Below are 24934 nucleotides of genomic sequence, written 5' to 3'. Positions count from 1 at the left end.
GATTATAATCGTCAAACCGCAAAGATATTTGATAGCATTTAATTACTACAAAATTACAAAATATTTAGACAATGATTCATAAACATATCATAAATAAGATCAATATTAATAAAATATATTTGTTTTTTTTACGAGACGGGTTGACGGGACAGATTTGACAGGACGTTACTTAATAACAATTGTAAACTATAAAATAAAAATATTTTATAGATAGATACACTTTGCAAACTTTTATATATGCTACCTTTATAAAATAAATTGTTCCTGCGGTGTACCGCGGGTTAAAATCTAGTACTTAATAAATTAAACAAGAAAAGAAAAATATCTAGTCATTATGTGTGAATCTTACGCCACGAATAATTAATAATTAGTTTTTTTTTTTTTTCGTCAGTTTCATTAAACCCATAAAAGGGATACATGGTGAAAAGGATCCCAAGTACAGAAAGCCCAATTAACCCAATATAGCTATTACAATCAAAATAGACGAACACGTATGGGTAAAAGGGACATGTGTATGTGACACGTGTGTAACATCTGCTGAAGGTGGAAGAAGACGCAACCGACTCATTCCTAGCGTTTCCACCGGGCTGAAACTCCGATCAAATCCACCGAACTCTGCTAATCAAATCATCGTTTGCCATCCAAGGATTTTACCAGAATTCAGTTAAAACTCCAATCACCAATTCTCTGCCTTTGCTAAATTCTCTGAGTGAAAAGAAACAGGAATCCGAGTCATCAGATCTATGAACTGCTGGAACATACGACATGGCGAGAGGTCAGATCAGTCGCAAAACACGCTCTTCTGAACTGTTCTACGCCGGCCATCAAGTCCCACTCATCACAATTCACAATCTTAAAGAGAAACCTTCATCATTAGCCGATTACGGTCCATTAGGGGTATGAAGGATTTATTCTCCCCTTGACCAGAATTGAGAAACTGATGATTCTTGAGATTCTGAATTAAGCACTCAGCTTCTAATTCTTCTTCTCCAAAAGAAATCTAAGATCTGCAAAAGGAGAGAAAAACAAAACAAAAAACTAGCCATAGTGGCTAAGATAGACTCGCACTTGGGCGAGAATAGACAAAACCGGATTTCACCGGAAACAAAATCCGACAAAACATCGTCGGAAATAAAGGAAAACACTTTTCTCTCTCTGAAAGATTGTTGTGAGAGAAGAGAGAGAAAATAATTGATTTGATTCTAATGATTTTTTTTTGTGAAGATTAATTAATAATTAGTTATATGTTTATTTTTAGAAAAGCAGATTATCTCCAACAAATATGAAAATTGATTGGGTATAATATGCAGATGTGCATATTTATCTAACTCAGCACTAGTATTTTTGTTTTTATTTATGTGTTTTCAATTTTCATTAAGAAATAAACTTAAAAATCCGGTTAAATTATTATATATTTTTAGTCAGTTCTCTATTCTGAAGATTTTTATTTTATTTTATTGTATTATATTTTTTGTTTGATAAATAAAAACTCATAAACATTTTTGAAATTAATAATTCAGTAACAAATCTGTTTTTTTTTGGCCACATAGTAACAAATCTAAATAATCTTCGACCTTACATCACAAATTCACAACGGTAGTTGAAGACAGTTTAATAGTAAATACGAAAGTTTGTACCAAAGAATCTATTACAATTACTTGGAACTTGGAAGATTTAGTTTCAAGATTTTTAAGTTTTAATTATTAAACTAAGGGACAGTTGTACCCAAAAGATAAAATATCTCTGTCACCTCCAACAACAAGTCTTTATTCTCAAAGATTTGTTTTGTGACGCGTCGGCACAAGTTATGCCGCATAACTATCATAAATTATTTTATTAACAAAAATTTATGTTATGTTCGTAATTTAATTATACAAGAGAATATAATCACAACTAAAATATTCTACTTCTGATTTTCTTATTAATAAATATATTTACTCGGAACATCTTTTTGTAAGAAATTGGTTAACTTTACAAATGCGCACATTAAACCTATTTTCGAAATGTTGAAAGAAAAAATAAATTAACTTAATTTGCATTTGGAAATTAAATCAATTATGGAAAAACCGATGATTCGACGAATCAAACAGAACCGCGTCAAGCAATGCCTCTCAAATCAATCGTGTTCTTAACGTGAGAGAGAGCCCCATTGTTTCTCAAACACGATCGAGAATAAACATTACAACAACAACAACAGAAAAAAAAAACAGAGAGTTAAAAAAAAAAAGAACCAGACATAATGTTGTGTTTCAGATCTCAAAGAGTGTTTATACTTGTGTCTCTGTGTTTACTCTCTTCGTTTCTTGTGGTCGTCACTGGAACAACATCGATTACTGGTAAGACTTAGATTTTTCAAAAGTTGTTTCTCCATTTTTTTAATAGTTATAAGATTTTTCAATTTGTGTTTGATTGATTCAGGGGTTGGTAACGAAGAAGAAAGAGGTGTAGAAGAAGAATGGAGAACAAGTGTAATAGAAAGAGTAATTGCAGAGGAAAGTGGAGAGAACTCATCTCTGATTTTAGCTGCAAAGAGAACAAGAAGAAAAGATCCTGCTGATAATTTCAAACTCTACACTGGTGGATGGAATATAAGCAATTCCCATTATTTGACTGTGAGTCTTTTATTTCTGTGGTCCAAAAATGTTTTTTTTTTGTTGTTGTGTGAAATCTCTCTCCTTACCAGGTGGGTATTGCTTCATTTGACTTGGGTTCTTCTTAGATTCCTAAATTTTGATTAAAGTTATAATCTTTACCATCAAAAGTCTAGTGGAGTTTTGACTGTTTTAACTTTTAAGGTGTAGTTATGATGCTCATGATGAATTAATCAATAGCATAGGATTCACAACTAGTTGGTGCTTGGTTTACTTGACTTGGGTTCTTCTTATATTCCTAAATATTGATTAAAGTTATAATCTTTACCATCAAAAGTATGGCTAAATGGAGTTTGACTGTTTTAACTTTTAAGGTGTAGTTATGCTCATGATGAATTAATCAGTGGATTAGGATTCATAACTAGTTGGTGCTTGGTTTACTTGACTTGGGTTCTTCTTATATTCCTATATTTTGATTAAAGTTTTCATCTTTACCATTAAAACTATGGCTAACTGTAGTTAAATTTTAATTAAAGTTTTGATTCTATGACTAAGTGTAGTTAGGGTGTTTGGTTTATTTGACTTTGATTCTTATATTCCTGAATTTTGAACTTTAAAAGTTTTGATCTTTATCATTTTGTAATATTCACTCTGGATTAATCAATGGAAATTTGGATTAGCTCTATGACTAGCCTTGTTACTTGAATCAGTTTTATTATGCTTATATAGATGAAAGATGTTTGATACCAATTGATATTTTTGATGAGTCTTTTGTATGGTATTGGTGACATACTAATCAATCTCTATCATTCTTTGCTTGTGGTGCAGTCTGTTGGTTATACAGCGGCGCCTTTCATTATAATAGCACTAGTCTGGTTTGTGTTCTTTGGGCTATCATTGTCTCTGATTTGCCTTTGTTATTGCTGCTGTGCCCGTCAATCTTATGGTTATTCCCGGGTTGCTTATGCTCTATCCCTTATCCTCCTCATCTCGTTCACAATCGCAGCAATGTAATTCTCACGAGCTATTCTATTCGTCATCGTTGTTTCTTGCTGGATATTTATGTATCTTGTGTTTGATATTCCAGTATAGGATGTGTTTTTCTTTACACTGGTCAAGGGAAATTTCATGCTAGCACAACCGATACTTTGGACTATGTCGTGAGTCAAGCGAATCTCACGTCAGAAAACCTCAGGAATGTGTCAGATTATCTTAATGCAGCTAAGAAGGTTGATGTGCAATCCAGCATTTTGCCACAAGATGTTCTCTCGAGTATCGACAACATACAGGGAAAGATAAACTCGTCCGCCACAACTCTTTCTGTGAAAACAATGGAGAACCAAGACAAGATACAAAATGTCTTGGACATCATGTAAATATTCTGTACCATATCTTTATCTTTCATCTGTTTTTCACCTTTTTGCTTATGATTTTTTGTCTCTAATTGTTGTAGGAGACTTGCTCTCGTCATCATCGCTGCTGTGATGCTTTTCCTTGCGTTTATCGGATTTCGTAAGTCTTCATGTTATATGCATTAGCAAATTCTTTAACTTGCAGAACTTAACTTGCATTATTCTCATACAGTTCTCTCTATTTTTGGACTGCAATGCCTTGTATATACGTAAGTGAAGTCTCATTTTCTTATGTTCTGTTTTACATTGGTTCCACTATATGCTGAAAAGTTTGTTGTGATTATCAATGGACAGGTTGGTGATCCTTGGTTGGATTCTCGTCACGGTTACCTTCGTCTTATGTGGTGGATTTTTACTTCTACACAAGTGAGTTCTCTTCTCTCACTACCATTATTTGTCTACTCAATAATTGATAGCTTTCTTCAAAGAAAAAAATGGCTTCTGCTTTGTCAGCGTTGTAGGGGATACGTGTGTTGCGATGGACCAATGGGTCCAAAACCCAACAGCTCACACGGCTCTAGACGATATTCTACCGTGTGTTGATAATGCAACCGCGAGAGAAACATTGACTCGGACTAAGCTTGTAACATACCAGTTGGTCAATCTTCTTGACAATGCCATTAGCAACATGACCAACAGGAATTTCCCGCCTCAATTCCGGCCTCTTTATTACAACCAGTCAGGTCCACTAATGCCTCTACTCTGTAACCCCTTCAACGCTGATCTCTCTGACCGCCAATGCCAGCCTGGTCAGGTCCATCTGAACAATGCAACCGAGGTAATCCGAGGATTCCATCATAATATGATATATAAATTCCCAAGTCATATCAGTCTGTCTTATGATTTGTTTTTATGCAGGTGTGGAAGAACTTCACTTGCCAAATTGTAACACCGGGAACATGTAGTACACCGGGACGGTTGACACCAAAGCTTTACAGCCAGATGGCTGCAGCGGTTAATGTAAGCTATGGTTTGTACAAGTACGGACCGTTCTTGGCAGACCTACAAGGGTGTGACTTCGTGAGGTCTACATTCACTGATATAGAGAGGGATCATTGTCCGGGACTTAAGAGATACACACAATGGATCTATGTGGGTCTTGTGGTGGTGTCTGCTTCTGTAATGTCATCTTTGGTGTTTTGGGTTATATATGCGAGAGAGAGGAGGCACCGGGTTTACACAAAAGACTACAACGCTATGCACTCTGAAGATCCACGAAGCAAGGGCCACTGAGAGATTATGTTCTTTTGGAGGTTTACCCTGTACATTATGGTGTGAGAATTTGGTTACCTTCTGTGTAGTGAATGATGGAAAGAATCTTTGATTGTTTTTACATGTTTTGGGAAGTACTTTGAAATGAGATATATATTAATTTGTGGAGCTACAAGATTCTTAATATTGTTCGAACTCGCTGTCTGACAAATATTTTGTGGGATTTTGACATCACTATCTCCGATGCATGTCGCTATTCTTTTCCTCTGAGTTGATTTTTCTCCAATGTATTCTTCTAATTTTTTTCTCTGTTTTAAAGGCATACATTATTGCATCTCCAACCCATCTCTATTTTTTCTCTTATTTTTTTTTTTAAAATCATTTCCAATGTATATCTCTATATTTTACTCTAAAAAGAATATTCTTAGAAATATTCTATTTTTATTTTATATACTAATACCTTTTAATTATATAATTTACAATTTGATCCATATATTATAGATTTGCAAAATTTCCATAAAATATTATATTATTTTAAATTAAACACTAATTATTTATTAAAAAAATATTACATCATATAACAAGAATAAAACATTACAAATTTTTTTAAAATAATACCATTAAAATATTTTTCTCACATATGATCAACTAAAACATTTTAACTATCTTGGCAGATCTACACGCAATTTACCAGACTATTAAATTACTACTTGTATGTTTTAGTTTTCTTATGTTGTTTATTTTAAATTTAGTACTTGTTTGCTTGTTAAGTTTATAAAACTATGTGTTGTAATTGTTGTGTGTAAAATGATTATATGTATTAAATAAAAAAGTTTAAATTTGAGGGACTAAAGTATAAAAAAAAAATTGAATTCAAAAATAAAGTAGAGAATAGAGTTGCTCTATATAGACCAAATCTGCAGAATTCTCTATTTTAAAATCAATTATAGAGTAGGGTTGGAAATTTTTTTTGCATTTTTACTCTAAGATAGAGTAGGTTAGAGATACCCTAACAAATAGAAATCTTTATTTTTAAGAAACTATTGGAGTAAAAAATTGAGATTTCTATTTTTTTCTATATTTAGAAGAAAAATAAAAACAACCATTGAGATGGTCTTAGAGCAAAATGCCTCTACAATAAAGTCATCGTTAAAATGGAGAAAAGAATATAGATGTTCATTGAAGATGTTCAAAGAACGGTCGACTTACATATTAGATTGATAATGTTTATTACTCGAACTAAGGCTACACCGACGACATGATGTAACGTTGTTGGGTATAGTAGCATCAAATCTTTTCCCTTGACATTTGAAAAAATTTACGTGTTTAGTTATGCTATTTTTTTAATCATGGATTATTAATTCTTTATAACAAGCATGTCATCTCATCGATAGATGATTTATCTTCTTTTTCTTTTGTGAAAGCTTGATTAAAAATAAGAGAGAACAAACTCTAGTAAAGGAGGAGGTGTTGCAAGACTGTAAAGCCGACTTTGCTAACGTGTCTGGCTCCACATTAAAGCTTTTAGAAAATTTAAATATTTTAACTTTTTTTACTATATATTTTATAATAATTGAAAATAATTTAAATATAAAAATAAATAAAAATAAATAATAAATCATATATTTATATTTAAATTAGATATATAGGATTTAAGAAATTAGACAAATTTTTTATATTAGTACAAACTGATAATATTTAACCCGCAAAACATCGCAGAACGATTGATTGTTTTTAAAATCATAAATGTACAATTGTAAATCTTTTTAAAATCGTAATTGCAATTGTAAGTCTGAGATTAGTTTTTTACATACTCATAATATTGAGAATTGTTATGAAAACATTTATGTCTTCTTACATCCATTACAATTCTCAATAACCCTTTATTTTTATTGAGGTGTCACATGTACACAACACCCTTAATAGACCTTCTTTCGAACACATGCCCAATGAACAAACGCCCAGCCCACCATGATTTCTTCTTCTCCTTCTCCGATACACCAAGGATGGTTTGTAAACACAAAACACATCAATCACCAGAGTATACCTTCCAGTAGCAAATAGAAAAACTCCCAAAGATTCACTCCATCAACCATAATTTTCTTATATTGGTAAGTATTCCTTCCCAAATTCCTTTAATTTTAAACTTTTGTTTGTTTTGCGCAATGATTGATAGTATGATTTAAACGATGAATCGATGGACATTATGGTGATTAAGATATTTTTAAAATTTTGAAGTGACGTCGTAGTTATGCTAGGGAAGAACTGTTTCGCTATATAGCCAGTGATCGGAGGCATGGTGTGCAATTACCAACCATCGCTACCGATTATTTGTGAGTCTCTAAGATCCACGATTAACTCTTCATCGGGCTTTCTTGTCTCGCTATTGATGTCCAGGCATTGTAAGCTCTCGTGACTATGCCATGTTCATATGTTTACTATTTTCCTCTGTCAAAATTTAGGGCTTCATATTTTGTTTCACTACAAGAAATTTGTTCATTTTTAGCGCTAAAAATCTGCTATCTTACATTATTTATAGCAAATTCATAAACGCCATGTTCTCGGCAGCTATGGTAGGTGTCACTCCTACGATAGCAGTTTTGGAAACGCTATTATATTTAATGATATAATAGCAAAATTAGAACGCTGTTTTAAATAGTAATATAGCACTTTAATTTTTTGCTAAAAACTAACGACGATTTTAATTTCGTGTCATAATAGGTTATTCTATGTTAGCAATTAGTTCACGTTGCGAACAGTTTTTTTTTTGCATTACGTTTGATGCTATGATATATGATTCTTCTACCATAACATTAAATAATTGCTGAGTTTTGTTTATTTATGCGGTTTAGTGATGCTGTAATACAATTGTTCACAACCTGTTTGTTTTTGTTATTATCTGAATTTCCAGAACCCAATATAGAGGAAAAAAAGTCTGAATAGAAATTTAATCTTAAGTCTGAATCAAATCCAACATAGAGAAAAAATTCATACAAATCATTCAACATAACATAAGTCTAAATCATAAGTCTAGTCTAACATAATCAAAGTAGACAACAAGTCTGATTCTGAATTACATAACACAAGTTGATTAGTCTAGTCTAAAACTACTTTAAACTAGCTAACCTGGACCAAAGTGTCTTCATTCCCTGCAATAATCAACAATGTTTCATTTCAGTTTCATATATAAAACCAAAGTACAAGGATCACTGTAATATAGAAACTTACCCCAATTTATTCTTAAACTCAATAGATGACCATCTTATCCATTCGCCATGCAATAGATGAACCAAGTGAATCTCTCATATACTCGATTTCATCTGATGCCCTCCAAACTGCTGCATCATCTATTTTCACTATATCCACCCAAACTCTAGCTGCATTATTTCCCAAGCGAACATGGTGTACCTTTTGGTCTGGGTCGACTGAATGCACACGTCCTTCAGCAACCACCTGCTTCCTTCCACTGATATCCATTAACTTACACTTCTGATTGGCCTTGATAACTTCAGCTACACCTTTATGCTGCCATGTTACAATATAAACCAGTTTTAATGTATGCAGAAAAATAACCATATTCAATAGCTAGGTAATAACAACATACAAAATACCGGAGATCTACTCAGAGGGAGTTGTGAATCCAGCAGCTGACTTTTCTTGACAGGAGACTTTGAACCTTTAGCTATGGACTTCTCAGCTATGGCCTTTGAAACTGTTGCAACGGATTTTGTACCTTTTGCTGTAGATATCTCAGGGGATGGCTTATAACCTGCTGCTGCAGTTTGTGAACTTGATGCTGCTGCTTTCCCGGACGCTACTGCTTTCTCGGATCCTGCTGACTTGCCTACTGATCCTGCTGACTTGCCTACTGATGCTGCAAACTTGCCTACTAATGTTGCTGCTTCCAATGGTGATTTTCCTCTGGCAGCAGAAGTCTAAAGTGGAGATTTCTGCCATGTTGCATCTGAAGGGTTTTCAAAGATAACTTTGTTGATAGGCCATGCAACAAAAGACATTAAACAGTCCTCAAGATAAGTCACATCCATCGTTGGCCTCCATATAAACGTCTCTGGTTGAAGAACTGCATCGACAAATATCTTCACTGCTGCAGGTCCGAGAGGAAGCCCATTGACTAATGCATTTGGTTCTTGGGTCTGCCCACGTCCTTCTGCAACAACAACTCATTTGAAGACAAATCCAAAAGCTGGCATTTGTTATTTGGTCCCTATCAAAAACATTGAAACCCAGAAATTCATTATGTTAATAGAAGATCATTACTCTTAATATGAGAATGAGACTGAATAATAAACTTTACCTGGCCTGCATTGTCTTCTTGTTGGAGATCCTCTTCTAGGCTAACACACATAGCAGCAGGCCATGCAATCATATGTCCAACAGCTTTCTCAATGGTGAACATATTAGCCGCAGGTCTCCAAAGGAATGCTTCTGGTTCAATAACAGTGTCAATCAAGACTTTAACATCCGTAGGGCCTAAGCGACAGTCATTCACTAATTCACCCGGATCAGAAGAAATAATACATCCCTCAGCAACTTTTGCATAAGAACCAGCCCAATCAAGTAAGAAACATTTTGGTTGTGTTCTTTTGTTCACACTCTGTAAAAGTAAAAGATAGACAAAGTACTAAGTTAGTGTATCTGTTAGAACAGATCAAAGTATATGATATGAGTGACTTACTCTTGCAGCTGAGTTTTCACCTACTTCAGCTGATTGTCTCTGTTACAAAAAAAGAAAAACAAAGTCAAATCGTATGTACTAATTGAGCCTTAAGTTTGTATATATAAATAGATAAGTTCACTAACCTGGTTCTTCATTTTTTCAATTACTTCTTGTAGCTCATTGACCTTCTTTTGTAGATGAAGCTGATTCTCTTGCATTTCAGCCATACACTTGTGCTTCACTTGGAAACAAGCTAACTTGGTCTTATTCATATTGCGACCCATTGCTCTCAGTCTACCAGAATTGTCAGGCCCTAACAGTTGGCTTAGTGAATCTTGTGCTTCATTTGCCGATGGATTATCATTGTTAACAATCTCTTCTGCCTTTTTTTAAAACTCATAAGATACATTTTAAAATATCAAGTGTGATTCAAAATGCCAAAATGCAAATCAAACGAAACAAAACAACTCACAATCTTTTCAGCAGCATTCGTATTCACTGGTATACCATCCTTCTTAGTATGTGACTTAACCCAAACCTTTAGCCTTGTCACTTCAGATGGGTCTGCACTAGCAGTTTTCTAAACCAAAAAATGATCTCAGTTAATACATAAGTGTTTGGACTTTGGAAAAAGGCTGAGCAATATGAACAATATAAGTGTGTACAACTGTTACCATGTCTTCGGCAAGTCTAAGCATTCCCCTGCGACTACTAGTATTTGGAATCTGATTGCGCCTTCTTTCCTTGTAGCTATCACTTACAACCTAACAAATGAATGTTAATTTCTATTGTATATAGATAAATTTACAAATTCCAAATGCATACCTTAAACTCTTGGCTAGTTTTGAGCTTCACAAACTTACGCCAATCAAAAGGAGAAATGTTTTTAGGTCGCATGTTCATCCTCTCTTGGTTAGTCTTAGCTTCTCTAATGTTTGTAACTTGCCTTGATTTCCAGGACCTCCACAAACATCCTATCTGCCTAAGCACTATAACCTTTTGGTACTCTTCATCTAGTTCAAACCTTGCCTGCCATAAAAAACAAAACAGTCAAGTACTCACCAATATCTAATAAACTTGTAAATTTTACACAAAGCTTACCTGAACAGACTTCCAGAGAACTGTCCTGAGTTCTTCACCAATCTTAGTCCAACGTTCAATTGTGACTGAAACGTGTTCTCTTACCAATGCCCCTACATATGATGCCAGCTTAACTGAGTCTTTACCAATAGGCTCTCCCATGTTAGTGAACTCTACTCTTACTCTGACATTTGGATCTTTGGCAATATCCTTCAGCCTAGTTGGTCCTCGATGTCGCTTACGCTTTGGCTCAACACAATCATCAACAACAGATAAAACAAGCTCTCCGTGAGGCTCTTCCTCATTGACCTTATCCGGATCTCCATCAACCACCTGATCTGGATCTGCTACTTGATCTGGTTCCAAATGATCTTCATCATTCACCTGATCTGGATCTGCTACCTGATCTCCATCAACCACCTGATCTGGATCTGCTACTTGATCTGCATCTGATACTTGAACTTCAGCTGGTTGTGCATGTTCCTCATCATTGACTTGTGGTTCAATTGTTCCAATATACTCAACCTCATCATTGGCATTCTTTGCATTGACCTTTTTTTTGTTACTTTTACCTCGCTTTTGCTTCTGTTGTCCCATCTTAAATCACCTGAGAAAAATGAAAGAGTAAAGGGTTAAGTACACTGAATGCAAATAAGAGATTGAACACACTATGGGAAACAGACATCAAACATTCAGAATGCAACAAGGAATGAAAATGAAGCAAAAAAAAACTACATTTCACAAACATAAATTCCTTCACAATCAGTCCTCTCATTCTCAGCTTCATCCAAGTCAGCGTCTATGTCAACATTTGGTGGCAATGTGCCAATCGCTGCAACTGAATCTACAAACTCTTTCTGACTGAATCTTCTTGAAGAACCTCTCAATGCAACATACCAAGGTGACGAGCCATCTTCTCTTAGGTAAAAAACATGTTTTGCTTGCGAGGCTAGTATGTACGGACCCCTCAAAAATGAGACTTGACTATGATTCAGGTTTACAAGTGTAAAACCATCCTCTTGCTTCACTCCATTGCCTTTTACTGCCCAGTTGCACCGGAACAATGGAACGTAAAAGACATTATAATCCAGCAAGATAATATCAGTAATACAGCCATAGTATGAAACCAAATCGACCACTTGAGATGTGTCTTTTGCACTAGACCTACAGATAGCAGTTGCCTCATAGTACACACCACTGTTCTGAGTTTTCTTATCCACTGTTCTTGTATGAAATCGCTGCCCATTCACTATATAACCAGAATATGTCCTTGCACAACTCCGTGGACCATAAGCTAACCATTTAAGTGTTTCTTCATGTCTGTTTGAATCAAGAGGTATCTAACAAATTTAGAAAGAAAATGTCAGACACCTATATGATTACTGATAAATTATAGTGTTTAAGTGTCAAGTGTGAGAGATAAACTTGCCTGTTTTTTAAGCCATGAAGCAAAATTTTGAGTGTGCAAGTTCTATAAGTGTGATGCATCACGTCTGCATCTTACATTTGAGTCTTGTAGATGTTGCAGGTGCTCACTAATATAAGGAAAAATTAGAAGTAGTCAGAGACAGCCATATGGATAAGTAAAATATATATAGCTAAGTAATATAAGAGCCTATTGAGATTGGAACTTACTCAACATAAGATTCAGAGACTGCCATATTCTGAATGACAACATATGGGCTATTTTTGTCTCCATTTCAATAAGATTAATATAAGAGCCTACTGAGATTGGACGCCCTTCAAGTATAGAGTTGCTCTCATACTCAGTGTTTCTATCAACACTTTCCTGAACATTTGTTGTCTTCTTCAAAAATTCACTACAAAACTGTATGCATTCTTCAGCTAGATAACACTCAGCTATACACCCTTCCGGTCTTGCAGTGTTTCTCACAAAATCCTTCAGAACTTTCATATATCTTTCAAACGGATACATCCATCTAAAATGAACTGGTCGAATTTTTGTTTTTATGATGATATGTAGGTATATGGTTTTGTTTTGTTTAAAATGTATCCTATACCGCAAGACGATATTTTATAACTAAAATTTTGAAATTTTAAGTTGTATTTGTTTTATTAGTATTGTCTATTGTGTTTAGTGTTTAAGATTGTATAATAGTATTATGATTGTTAATTCTAGGATTTCACCCCGTCGTATACAATCTTGTATTAATATCGACTCAAATCCGTAAATTTTAGGATTTCACTCGTAGTATAAAGTTTAAATGTTTAAACTTCTTATAAAAGAAATGTATTATTTAAGACCCGCTACTGTTTAATTCTTTTAATTTGGCCCAATACTTTTAAGAAAAGCATTTAAAGCACCTTATTTAGTTGGGTTAAGGCCAATAATTGGATTTTACAAAAAGAAGAAGAACAAAAGGCCCATAACCGAAAAAGTCATGGTCGGAGATGATGACACATCTCTCTCTCTCTCTCTCTCTCTCTCTCTCTCTCTCTCTCTCTCTCTCTCTCTCTCTCTCTCTCTCTCTTGTTGGGTTCAAGACTAATTCTTTTGCATCTAATGTTTCAAAAGGACTAATTAACATACACCACTTCGCCAATTGTACATATGATCTGAATCTGACAATGACATAAAAACTTATAGTTAGTTAACTAATAAACATAGCTGAAATTAACTATTAAGATAGGTGCAAGCCACCTGATTTTAAATCCATAACACGAAGATGAAGCTAGCAACTAAAAGAGTTAATATTTTCTCCTTAACACATACCAACATTTCAATTAATCAGAAAAAGGTTTAGAATCATTTTTTTTGAACATGGAAACTTACTTTCTCATCAGGCTAGACCATACTAAGATTCTCTAGGATCTTAACCTGGACCTCCACGCCCCCTTGTAAGGCCTAACATCTTTGAGGTAAGCAAAATTTATTGTCATTTCTTATGTGTATAGTATTTGCAAGATCGAGTTTTAGGTGATGATGAAATGAGACGGAACGAACAACCATATTTTTAGTGTCAACCGCATGTTTGTAAGCCCTAACTTTCTACACGCAAACAAAATATTCTAATCGCAATAAATCAGGACATAAAGATTTAGAGTTGTTTCAAATTAGGAATATGCTTGAATATCATTAGTCTATACTCATAAATTTGTTTCTGTATTTGGATTTTCATTTGTAACTGGGTTGCAAAAATCTCGGAGAGTATAATCACCATTCAATTATTTGGAAGGGACATATTATTGTGTTACCAAAAAATATTGAATAGAGGATTTTGTGTGAGTAAAAATCGGAAACTGAATTCAATGAAAATAGGAATAACGGGAATTGATGTTGCGCTTGAATACTATTTAAGATTTTAAGGTAATATTTCATTATCATTAAAAACTAATTTTCTTTAGAATCAAGTAAATGTATATATGGTTAGTTTGTGCAAGATTATTGGAAAGATGTTATCAATATTTTGGGTCGTAATTGTTGAGATATTCTGTGGGTTTATGAAATCCACACTAGAGATTTGTAAATAGATTTATGAGAAAGGAGGGCTAGATCTTCACAAGAACTTTGAGATTTATATTGCTAAGAACGAATGGACTTTTGTATTGATAACAATAGAGCTTTTACAATGTAGAATGAGATTACAAGTGTAAAAATATAAGTGTAAGTGTTAAGATGAATGAATGTCTCTTCCAAGTCGTCCTTGCTTCCTTATATAGGTCTACGCACGTGAGTATATCCATTCGAGATCCGCGGGGATTCTCCTGGATATTCGGCAGGTCATTTCCGCAATATCAGGTCGGCTCCGCGAACATTTCTTCATCAGTTCCCAAATTGTTATTCGCATATCTCCCTTCAGCAGATGATTAGGCCCATAAGGCCCAACATACCTAGTTCACATGTGGGCTTCAGAGTTGCGCATGTCCTCTACGTGATGGGCTTGCTGGGCTTATTGGGTTGGACTGGTATTTTCGCAGGTGGATTCCTGGAGGAAATCCTGCTCCAACATTTGCCCCCCAGCCCATTGAGTGAGTAGGCGAACTCGATGAGCGGAGATCTAATTCAGGTGATATTGCGAAAATATCGTTGATAAGGTGGTATCATGATAAGATCAATCAGTTTTGAGGATAAACTCATTAAAATCGGTTTAGGTTCGGATTACCTGAATCAAAAGATATCGAGCCGATACGCGAGGTAGATTGCTGCCGACTTGGACAGTCGAGATGACGCGTCCCTTCGTTGCCTCGCATCCAACGGCTCAGATTCAACACGGGGAAGAGATCTCTGCAATCTCGAAAATCATGGTGATGATGGCCCTTTAAATAACTTCTCACGTCTCCACTCGGTTTCACATCAACTCACACAACTTCCAAGGTAACTTCTTTCTTCTCCTAATATTTACTGCGTTTAATTTCTTTGTTGAGATAGAAAATTTTCATCTTTCCTCTATTATCTCCATCGTGTTTCTCTGCTAATCCTCTTTTTCCGATCTGCTTTTCTCTTCTTTCCTTCACCTCCATCACTTTTTCTTCTTCGAAACTAAAAGATGAGCGACTTGGAGGATTCTCAGAACCAGAGCAACCACAGCTACGATGACAACGAGATACGTTGGAGTCAAAGTCGGCATCGTCGCGGCAAGAACCAGACGACGCCGGAACCCTAGGCGGGCCGAGCCGAGTCCGAAAGCCTTCGTTGAAGGCGAATCAACCCAAAAAGAAGAGCCTTCCCAAGAAGAAGAAAGGAGATGCGCCGATGAGACCAAACGACCTAGTCGATCTCCGGAGGAGATGCCAAGTCCCACTAGAGGTAAACATGATTCTCCAGAGGTCACCGCTCACTCCCGAGAACGTTCCGGAGGGACGGTGCTGTGCATACGCTAACTTCTTCGAGAAGTGCAGGCTGTTCTTCCTGATTCCGGCGTGTATCCTTGAGATGCTCTATTGCCTCGGACTCGCCTCTCCCAGATGTGCCCAAATTTTGTTCGCCACGTGTTAGCGTTGTTCACCTGAGCCCGGGAATTGAACAGAGAGTTCGGCTGCCACGAATTGCTGCAGTACTGTCAGGTCAAAACCAACGCTTCAAGCGACCTGGGGACCTACTACATCAGCGCTCGTCCCGGATCTCTAATTATAGGTTGCTTGAAGGCGTGTCGAGATACTCACTAGCGAGCCAAATATTTCTTCTTTAAAGTGGACCGTCACTCCGTCGGCGAGTTCGACCAAACGAGGAGGATAAGGACCTGGACCAGCACCATTGGTCAGAAGGAGATCCGATACCTTTATTTCCTGTTTAGTATATATAAGTTGTTTGCTCTTTGTACTAATTGTGCCGTTAATAATGTTGTTCCTTTTTTGGTTGTTTGCAGCAAAAACCAAAGAAGTGACTCTCTCAGAATTGGAGCTCGAGCTGCTAACCCTGTTCTACCGTGGCCAAACTGACTGGTCGACTTTCACCAGGGATCCCATCAGAACTGCTCTGTCCACAGCTCCACTGTAACGCTCGCGTTCCGAGTTCATAAAGAGGCCGGTTTGTTTTAGGGGAAAACTAGATCATGTTCGAGGAACAGACCAAAATACTTAGTCGGAAGAATGAGAAAGTTCAAGCTGAATCAGCTAGGTGAGCTAACAAGCTGGATGAACTAGCTAGCTAAGCTAGGTGAGCTAAACCAGCTGGAAGAGTAGCTAGCTCAGGTAGGTGAGCTGACCAACAGCTCGACTGAGCTCGGTGAGCTGATCGAGTACTGACCCAGCTGAGTGGTTCGGTCAGCTGACACTCAAGCTGGTGGACTGTGGTAGCTCACGGGTGAAGAGGTGTCTCGACCAAAAGGTGTGAGGTCGAGCAGGTACCAACGAACGGTTGCATCGCCCAAAGGGTGGATAAAGGCGAGCAGTTACGTATGGAAAGATGCAACTCTTCGGAAGGATGAAAGGAACGGATGTGACCTTACGGAAGGGTGCAAGGAATGGATGTGATGCTTCGGGAAGCATCCATTTGCCCCTTATATAAGGGAGGACGCCCAAGGACTTTGAAATCATTCCACATCGATCATCCACACCATCACAACACACCACAAATAGTCCAAACACACCACGAAGTTGTTGGTCGGAAAGGGGGTGCGGCACGGCGAGTATAACTTGACCGAACTGATGCGCATGCGACCTCCTTGTCTAACGGTTCAATGAAATGTAGAGGATGGATGGGAAGGACCGACCGTCATAGAGTAGAATCGGATCGGCCAGACCGACTGTCGGACGGATCGGATCAGCCAGACCGACCGTCGGACGGATCGGATCGGCAAGACCGACTGTCAGACAGATCGGATCGGCCAGATCGATCGTTGGACGGATCAGATCAGATAGACCGATCGTCGGATCGAATCAAACATACCGTCCGTTGGACGGATCGGATCGGACAGATCGATAGTTGGACGGATCGGATCGGACAGATCGATCGTTGGATAAACGGATCGGATCTAACAAAGAGACGGATTACCGACCGGGATAGGCGGATCGGGAAAGGTGTTCGAGGAAGCACAAAGATAAGTGCATCCGAACACACCCAAGGGTCGCCCATGGATGCAATATTACCGATAAAAGGAAGAAAGCACCGAAGATGGGTAAAGAACGTGATTCACCCAATATGATCAATATGGTGTCCGCCTTTGTGTATCAATCGCCACGGCCGATGGTAAAACCGATCCGAGATTGGTGAAAGACCAAAGGGTGACTCGACAGAGAACCAACGGGAAAGTCCATGGTGAGAACCGATGGACAAAACAGATGTTTGACCCGCGAGTAAACCAAAGGCCGACGGAAGAAGGATTTCATGGGCAAGCCTACGATGATTCAATGGTTGAATCCACGGACCCTTGTGTGTGATAAGGATATCGTTCGGATCGTATGGATGGATCGATAAGCCAAAAGTTTTACCGACCACCATGGACCGGACGGGTAAATGGTTAGTAAACTGTGGGCAGTCGTAGTGTTAAACGACCGAATCGGAAAAATGGATGGTTCGATAAGCTGAGGGCTCAATCGTCCACCATGAAACCCAAGGGGCGTACGTTTGGAGGACGGATGGACCAATAAGCCTAGAGCTAGATTCGGCCATCGTGAACAAAGGGAATCGTACGATCCCCAATCTCTATCGTTGGACTTAGACCAGTGGGGTTGGTTTGTTGTATGGCTAAGTAACGATAGAGATTGGTCCATCAATATACAAGTCTTACGAAAGGAATATGGAACAAGAAGGCTAAGGAAAGGATTAATGGACGGATCGAAGAGGAATCGAATCCGCATATTGGCCAAGGTATGTAGACGATCTAACTTATTAGTTAAGATAGACGTTTGGAAATTGACCGTGAAAATAGGATAAATGAATATGCGATTGTTAGGCTTAGAGGGGTTAGCGAACAATATGCATGTCTTGACCGAGTAAAGAATCGATCTAAGTATAAGGGACAAAGACGATGAAACCGGTACAAGGGTTGGTTGGTATTAAACCAAGGTTAGAAAGACTTCCGCTGTGTAATAAGAAAGCGATTATAGAATTAGGCCTCGTAAAGGTAATTCTATGTTGAATCGCGAAAAATTAAGAGGTTCTACTGGGAATAGGCTCGAATGTGAGTCCATGGTCGTCGGACGCCGAGACGTCCGGGACGGGGTCTCACATCGACGAGGTCCGATAGTAGCTCTGATAATAGGTTTTTGGGATCAATTAATCCTATAGCACTATCATATCGTTGTAGTGCTTAAGGTTGTCAATCCAAATGAGTGTGATGCAAACAGATGAGATGTGATCAGAAGTCACTAATTCAAGCCAAGCAATAACAGTTTTGAGGTTTCTAACAGTCCTAAGCGAACATGCAGAAAACGGAAATAATAACAGAATTACTAAAATCACTCGACCACAACAGGCTGATGCCAGAAGCAGGATGTAGTCGAGTAGCAGGTCGAGTAATAGACAGGAAATGAAACAGCTATACTCGACTGCACAGTCTGTTGCCAGACACTGGGTGGGGTCGAGTAAGCTGGTCGAGTAATTGCAAACACTAAGAAACAGGCAATGAGAACGATTAAGCGATAACGATAAAACAGAGAAATCAGATAGAAGAGAAATTCCTAAGGATGGGGTAATCGAATAGAGTGGTATCCTTGATTGTTCGAATGGTTAACAAGCGCAATCAATCTATCCCTAGACAACATGTTCAACAACAAATTAATTCACTCCCGTGATAGAGATCCTCAAGCAAAGCTAGCCCAAACTAATTCCCATTAACGGAATCTACCTATGCAGGCAATAAGAACGGACTGATAAAGTCAATAAACGCTCTAAACGGCCAATCCCTTGGGATAGACACGAATATCTCAGGAACTAGTGGATCAAGCATTCCATCGAACACCTTCTGGGTGCGGGAATGCTTTGGATCGAATTCCAGTTGATCAGAAAGAAATAAGCAGTAAACACAAATAGTCCTGAAGGGATTCAATCAATTCTAAAACTTAACCATTCTACAGACTACGGATTCCACAACTACTCTATCCCATCCTTAAGAATTCTAAGTCACTACTCAGACAACATGCTCAAAGACATAAACGCAGGTAAATGATAATATTGCATAAGTATAGAGATAAAGAGTAGATGACAGATGACAGATGAAATCAAATGCCGAATCTGAATAACTTGGAAAAATCTCGAATTATAGGTTGCAGAAGCAAAAGCGGCACAACCAGAGTAAAACAGAAAATAAAACTGAAGCAAAAACTCAATGTCGACTAGATGTCTCAGGACAGAACCCTAAAACAATCTATTTATACAAAACGAAAGAAAATGATAGTAGACGGGCCAATAACCTAATCGCCCCGCCCATAGAGTGATAATGGGCCGAGATGGGCTTCGTGATCCGATGGAGGTCCAAGCCGCTTCCAAACACTTCGTCTTCTCCTCTTCTCTTCCTTGTGCTCAGCTTGTCTGGTTGAGTGCGGATTTGAGTAGACTCCGAAGATGTGATCGAGTGCTTGGTCAAGTGATGGTATTGGTGGTGAGTGATGATACTCGACCAGGGGTCGAGTAACGTGGTAGAGTGAACAGTCGAGTGTGGTCAGGTGGTATGGCGAAGTGATACTCGACCACAGGGTCGAGTGGCGTCATCGAGTGGCCTGAGCTGAGGTTACTCGACCACGCGGTCGAGTAGATGGGAAGAATGGCTCCAAAGATACTCAACCAGGGGGTCGAGTATGGTGCTAGATGTACACGGCCTGGAGGTCGAGTATGTCCTCTGATTCTGGCTCGCTTCTTCCACTTTGCTTGCCAACAGCTCCAAATCACCTGAAAACAACTCAGAAATGCAATATGTATGCAAAGCTATTTTGGGTTCTGAAATCCACACTAGAGATTTGTATTTAAGATTATGAGAAAGGAGGCCTAGATCTTCACTGAAACCTTGAGAGTTGTATTGGTAAGAACGAATGGACTTTTGTATTAATTATGACAAAGCTTTTATAATGTGAAAAGGGATTACAAGTGTAAAAGTGTGTGTATCAATGTAAGCTGGATTGAATGTCTCTTCCAAGTCGTCCTAGCTCCCTTATATAGGTCTACGCACGTGGTAGCTCCGTCCGGGATCTGCGGAGATCCTCCTGGATATTCGGCAGGTCAGTTCCGAGATATCAGGTCAGCTCCGCGAATATCTCCTCGTCAGTTCCGAGGTCATTATTCGCTTATCTCCCTGCATCAGGTGACTGGGCTTATCTAGCCCAAATACCCATTCGCGTATGTGGGCTCGTCAGCTGCGTATGTCCTCTACTTAGTGGGCTTGGTGGGCTTTCGTTGGCTGGCTTGGTATTTTCGCAGGTGGATTCCTGGAGGGGAATCGAGCTCCAACATTTGCCCTCCAGCCCATTGAGTGAGTAGGCGAACACGATGTGCGGACATATAGGTCAGGTAAGATTGCGAAAATATTCTTGATGAGGAGATAAATGTGACAAGATCAGTCGGTTTTGAGGATAAACTCAACAATTTCGATTTAATTTCAGATTCCCCCCAACCGAAAGATTTCGAGGAGATACGCGAGATGAGTCGCTACTGATGTGGACGGCTGAGATGGAGCATCTCTTCAGCGCACCGCATCTGACGGTCCAGATCGGACGCGGAGAAGAGATCTCTGGAATCTCGAAAATTATGGTGATGATGGCTTTAAATAACTTCCCATCTCTCCACTTGACGTCACGTCAACTCACACAACTCTCAAGGTAACTTCTCTCCTCCTTTATTATTTACTGCGCTTTGTTTTGTAGACGTAGAAAAATCTCGCCTTTATTTTTTTTGCTATCTCCTTCGTTTTTCTGCTATTCCCTCTTTCTCGATCTGCCTTCATTGCTCTTTTCTTTCATCTCTCTCGTCTTTCTCCGTCGAAACCCAAAGATAAGCGACTTCGAAGATTCTCAGAACAAAAGCAACCACAGTTACGGCGACGATTCAAGTTCGTTCGAGACGAGGTCGGCGGCGTCACTGCCGCGAGTACAAAGACGCGGCATAACCCTAGGCGGAATGGGTCCAATTCGTCCGCCGTCAATCAGAGCCGACAAGCCGAAGAAGAAAAAGGCTGCCAAGCAAGGGAGAGGCACGCAGATGACGAATGACGACCTGGTCGACCTCCGGAGGAGATGCCAGGTTTTGGTGGAGGTACATATGATACTCCCAAGGCCGCCGCTGCATCCTGAGAACGTGCCGGTCGGGTGGTGCTGCGCTTATGCCAATTTCTTCGAGAAATGCGGCCTATTTTTCCCAATTCCGACGTGTATCCTCAAGATGCTCTACTGTCTTGGCCTCGCCTTTCCCCAGATGTGTCCGAACTTCGTCCGCCGTGTGCTGGCGTTATTCAGCCGGGCTCTGGAAATAAACAGAGAATTCAGCTGCCAAGACCTGCTTCAGCTCTGCGAGGTCAAGACCAATGCTAGGAGTGACCAAGGGACGTACTACATAAGTGCACGTCCCGGATCTCTGGTCCTTGGCGGTTTGAAAGCCTGTCGAGAAACCAATTGGCGATCCAAGTACTTCTTTTTCAGAGTAGATCGTCATTCAGTTGGCAGTTTTGATCCCGCGAGGATAACAAGGACCTGGTCTACCAACCTGGGTCAGATGGAGACCTGAGCTTCTTGATTTTTCTTTGTTGTTTGTGTCGAATCCTTGACTGCTTTTGCTAAACGTTAGTACTGAAACTAATTGCTTGTTTTTGATGATTTGCAGCAAGGACCAAGGAAGTTACTCTCTCGGAGACGGAACTTGAGCTGTTAACCCTTCTCCGACGTGGTCAGACTGACTGGTCCATTTTCAGCAGAAATCACATCGTAGCTGCTCTTGCCGTAGCTCCAGCAGTTCCCGTAGTTCCAGCAGTTCCCGCAATCGTTCCTCCAGCACCACTGCTAGATTCGATCGAAGAGGTCCCGCGGATTGAACCAGTTCCCGAGGCTGATCTGCCTATAGATACGAGTTCCGTTATATTTTCTTTGGTTTAAAAAATGTACGAGTTATCGAGACAGCTGCGCAACTCGAATTGCTAACTAACAAATGTCGTGCTCTATTTGTTCAGTTCCTCGAGACTCCAGCTCCACTTCAGAACTCCCGCTCATCAGAAGAATGAGACGTCCAAGCCTTCGTGTTTAACGAGCCAATGCCAAGGCTCCTGCTCCTGCTGGGGATCTGTCGACCGCGGTGGCCGCGGCTCGAAACACTCTAGCTGTTTCCAGCTCTTCTGCCTCAGCATCTCATCCCTCGCTTCCTGAGGTCAACGCCGGGACCTCTGCCGCAGCAGGTTAACAGGGTAACAATCAGGTCGCTCAGGTAAATGAGCCATCTGCAGTTGTTCGTTCTGACGGTGCACCGTCCTCTCCGAAGAGAGCTTGGACCCAGCCGGAGGTGAATCTGGCGGCTGAGTTGGTCGTGAGCGACCAGAGGGTCGCCTCTCCCAGAGAAGAGAGGATGGAACCTGCGGCTGCTACTCCGGAGGCAGCTGCGTCTGCGGATATGCGATCCTCGGGCAGGTCCCATGGCGGAGGACGAGGCTCCAGAGGTGGGGGCAGGTCTTCAAACCGGTCTCAAGAAGTGAGGTAGACGTCCAACTCCGGCGGAGGATCTGCGGGAAGCAGGCTTTTCCACTGGTCTTACACTCATGACCGTGATCACCCGATCGTTGAGGACGAGGCTGGGTTGGCGAACCTGCTTCGCCACATCAAGGGGAGGAACTGCCAGGTTCTTGGAGTGAAGAACATGGCCGAGGCGGCGGCCTATGCTGACATGATGGCGAAGGAGGGCCAAGTAATTATCGATAACTGTCTCCTTCTAATTTTTATCTTTATGCTAGTTGTGACTTTCTGTTTTGCTTTCGGTAGGCGATAGCTGCCACAAACAAGCTGGTCGCTCTCTATGAGCAGCATCTGAGCCAGGTCCCCTCGGCGAGCGAGCTCGAAGAAGGAAAGACCCTCATCCAGGAGCTGATGTCGAGTGTGAAGGCTGGTCAGGATTGTGAAGTCTCGTTCCAGGTACACCTTGGTTTTGACTTGTTTGTAAATAATTCGTCGATGATTCGATGATTCTAACCTGATTGTTATTTCAGGCGGAGATCGAGAGGCTGAAAATGGAGCTGTCCACTTCAAAAGACCTCGAGAAAGGTTATGCTGAGAAGATCGGGTTCATGGAGATGGAGATCGGGGGGTTGCAAGCTGACAAGCAGACGGCGAGGAGCCAGATTCATCGCTTGGAGCAGAAGAGGGAAGAGATCTCCAAAAAGGTAATGGACCTGACTTCGACTGCACAAGGGGCGAAGAAGGCGGTTAACGATGCTAAGGTTGAGCTGGCTGCTGCGTATTCGAAGCTGCTAGCTGGGATCAAGGAGAAGGGGGTCGCCAAAAAGGAGTACACGGTTCTGGAGGGTCAAGCGGCCGAGGTGGAGTCGAACTTGGCTTTGATCGACCAGATCACCAAGGCTGCTATCGATCTGACCGTGGAGAAACCTCGGCTGCAAGTAGAGCTGGATAACCTGGAGGCGCGGTGCAAATCGAAGGAGGTATCAGACTTTACTCTAAGCAAGTTGGATCTCCCGTAGGTTTCAGAGATTTCAGTGGTACGTCCGATGGACGTCGACGAACAAGGGACACCAATTGGCTTGGATGAGTTTGGGGGCAACAAAGACGCGTTTTCGGGAGGTCTCGCGGAAGGTTCTAGTACTGTCTTTGCTACGCCAACCGGAGAATCGAGGGAGTAATCACTTTCGCTCCTTGCTTGTTTTAGGATTTTGCGTTTTGTTTCATACTTAATGCCTGGGAAGGCTTTTATCCTTTCGTTTATTGCTTTTTGAACTTGCTGCCTGGGAAGGCTTTTATCCTTTGTTCCTTTAAGTACTTGGGTGCCTGGGAAGGCTTTTATCCTTTTTATCAAGTATTTTTTGTCTTTCGTTCGAGTGTTGACACTTCGTTGATTTTGGTGTATGATCACCTCACTTTGTCCACGTTTCGGATAATAATTGGACTTGTTTTGAATCCAAGTTATTTCGGATGTGATATGGTATATTCTTCGAAGGTTAAGACTTTGAGTGAGCTTGAGTTGTTTTGTCTTGGGAACCTGTTGAAGTGAGGTCATACATGGGACCTGCCAGATTTTGGGAGCTGGGCTTCTGGTATCGCCAGGTCGCGAATGAAACCTTCGTTTCTTCCTTATTTACTATGTTATGTGTTGATAGCGAAAGAATTAGATTTGGTTGTAGTAGGTGAGCTCCGATGAAGCCGAAGTGATGTGTTCTTATAAGTTTAGTTCACTATCGGCTTTTTGGAAGCGAGATCACAAAATGGATCCGCCAACGTTCAGGCGTTGGGCTTTGGGTATCGTAAGATTACGAATGAGTTTAAATCATAGTGTAAATGACTGTCTTTGCGAAATATGATAATGAGTATCAACATTTTCTTTTATTCTTATCTCCAAATTGTTAAGTACAAAAGGAGGTAAA

General features: G+C 39.7%; 1 protein-coding gene, 1 long non-coding RNA gene and 3 pseudogenes across 5 annotated transcripts; 4 read left to right on the top strand and 1 right to left on the bottom strand.

Moving 5' to 3' along the window:
- The first annotated feature begins 507 nt into the window (after nucleotides 1-507).
- On the top strand, nucleotides 508-847 carry AT2G05695. Its single transcript, NR_140098.1, has one exon. It is a non-coding gene; the product is annotated as an other RNA (long non-coding RNA).
- Nucleotides 848-1937: 1090 nt separating this feature from the next.
- Nucleotides 1938-5496, top strand: AT2G12400 (plasma membrane fusion protein). The gene is made up of 9 exons (NM_126891.4): nucleotides 1938-2336; nucleotides 2419-2612; nucleotides 3420-3601; nucleotides 3679-3963; nucleotides 4045-4103; nucleotides 4176-4212; nucleotides 4298-4369; nucleotides 4457-4781; nucleotides 4862-5496. The coding sequence occupies exons 1-9, from the start codon at nucleotides 2240-2242 to the stop codon at nucleotides 5234-5236; spliced, it is 1626 nt and encodes a 541-aa protein (NP_178935.2). The 5' UTR covers nucleotides 1938-2239; the 3' UTR covers nucleotides 5237-5496.
- A 2965-nt stretch (nucleotides 5497-8461) lies between these two features.
- Nucleotides 8462-12927, bottom strand: AT2G12390 (annotated as a pseudogene; the record flags this gene model as incomplete). The annotated part of the gene is made up of 1 exon: nucleotides 8462-12927.
- A 2231-nt stretch (nucleotides 12928-15158) lies between these two features.
- AT2G12385 lies at nucleotides 15159-18392 on the top strand (annotated as a pseudogene; the record flags this gene model as incomplete). The annotated part of the gene is made up of 1 exon: nucleotides 15159-18392.
- A 2629-nt stretch (nucleotides 18393-21021) lies between these two features.
- AT2G12380 lies at nucleotides 21022-24193 on the top strand (annotated as a pseudogene; the record flags this gene model as incomplete). The annotated part of the gene is made up of 1 exon: nucleotides 21022-24193.
- Nucleotides 24194-24934: the final 741 nt, after the last annotated feature.

Source organism: Arabidopsis thaliana, chromosome 2 (genome assembly GCF_000001735.4).
Source record: "Arabidopsis thaliana chromosome 2, partial sequence".
NCBI lineage: Eukaryota > Viridiplantae > Streptophyta > Magnoliopsida > Brassicales > Brassicaceae > Arabidopsis > Arabidopsis thaliana.
Note: the sequence above shows the minus strand (reverse complement) of the source record. Positions and strands in the feature narration are given on the sequence as shown.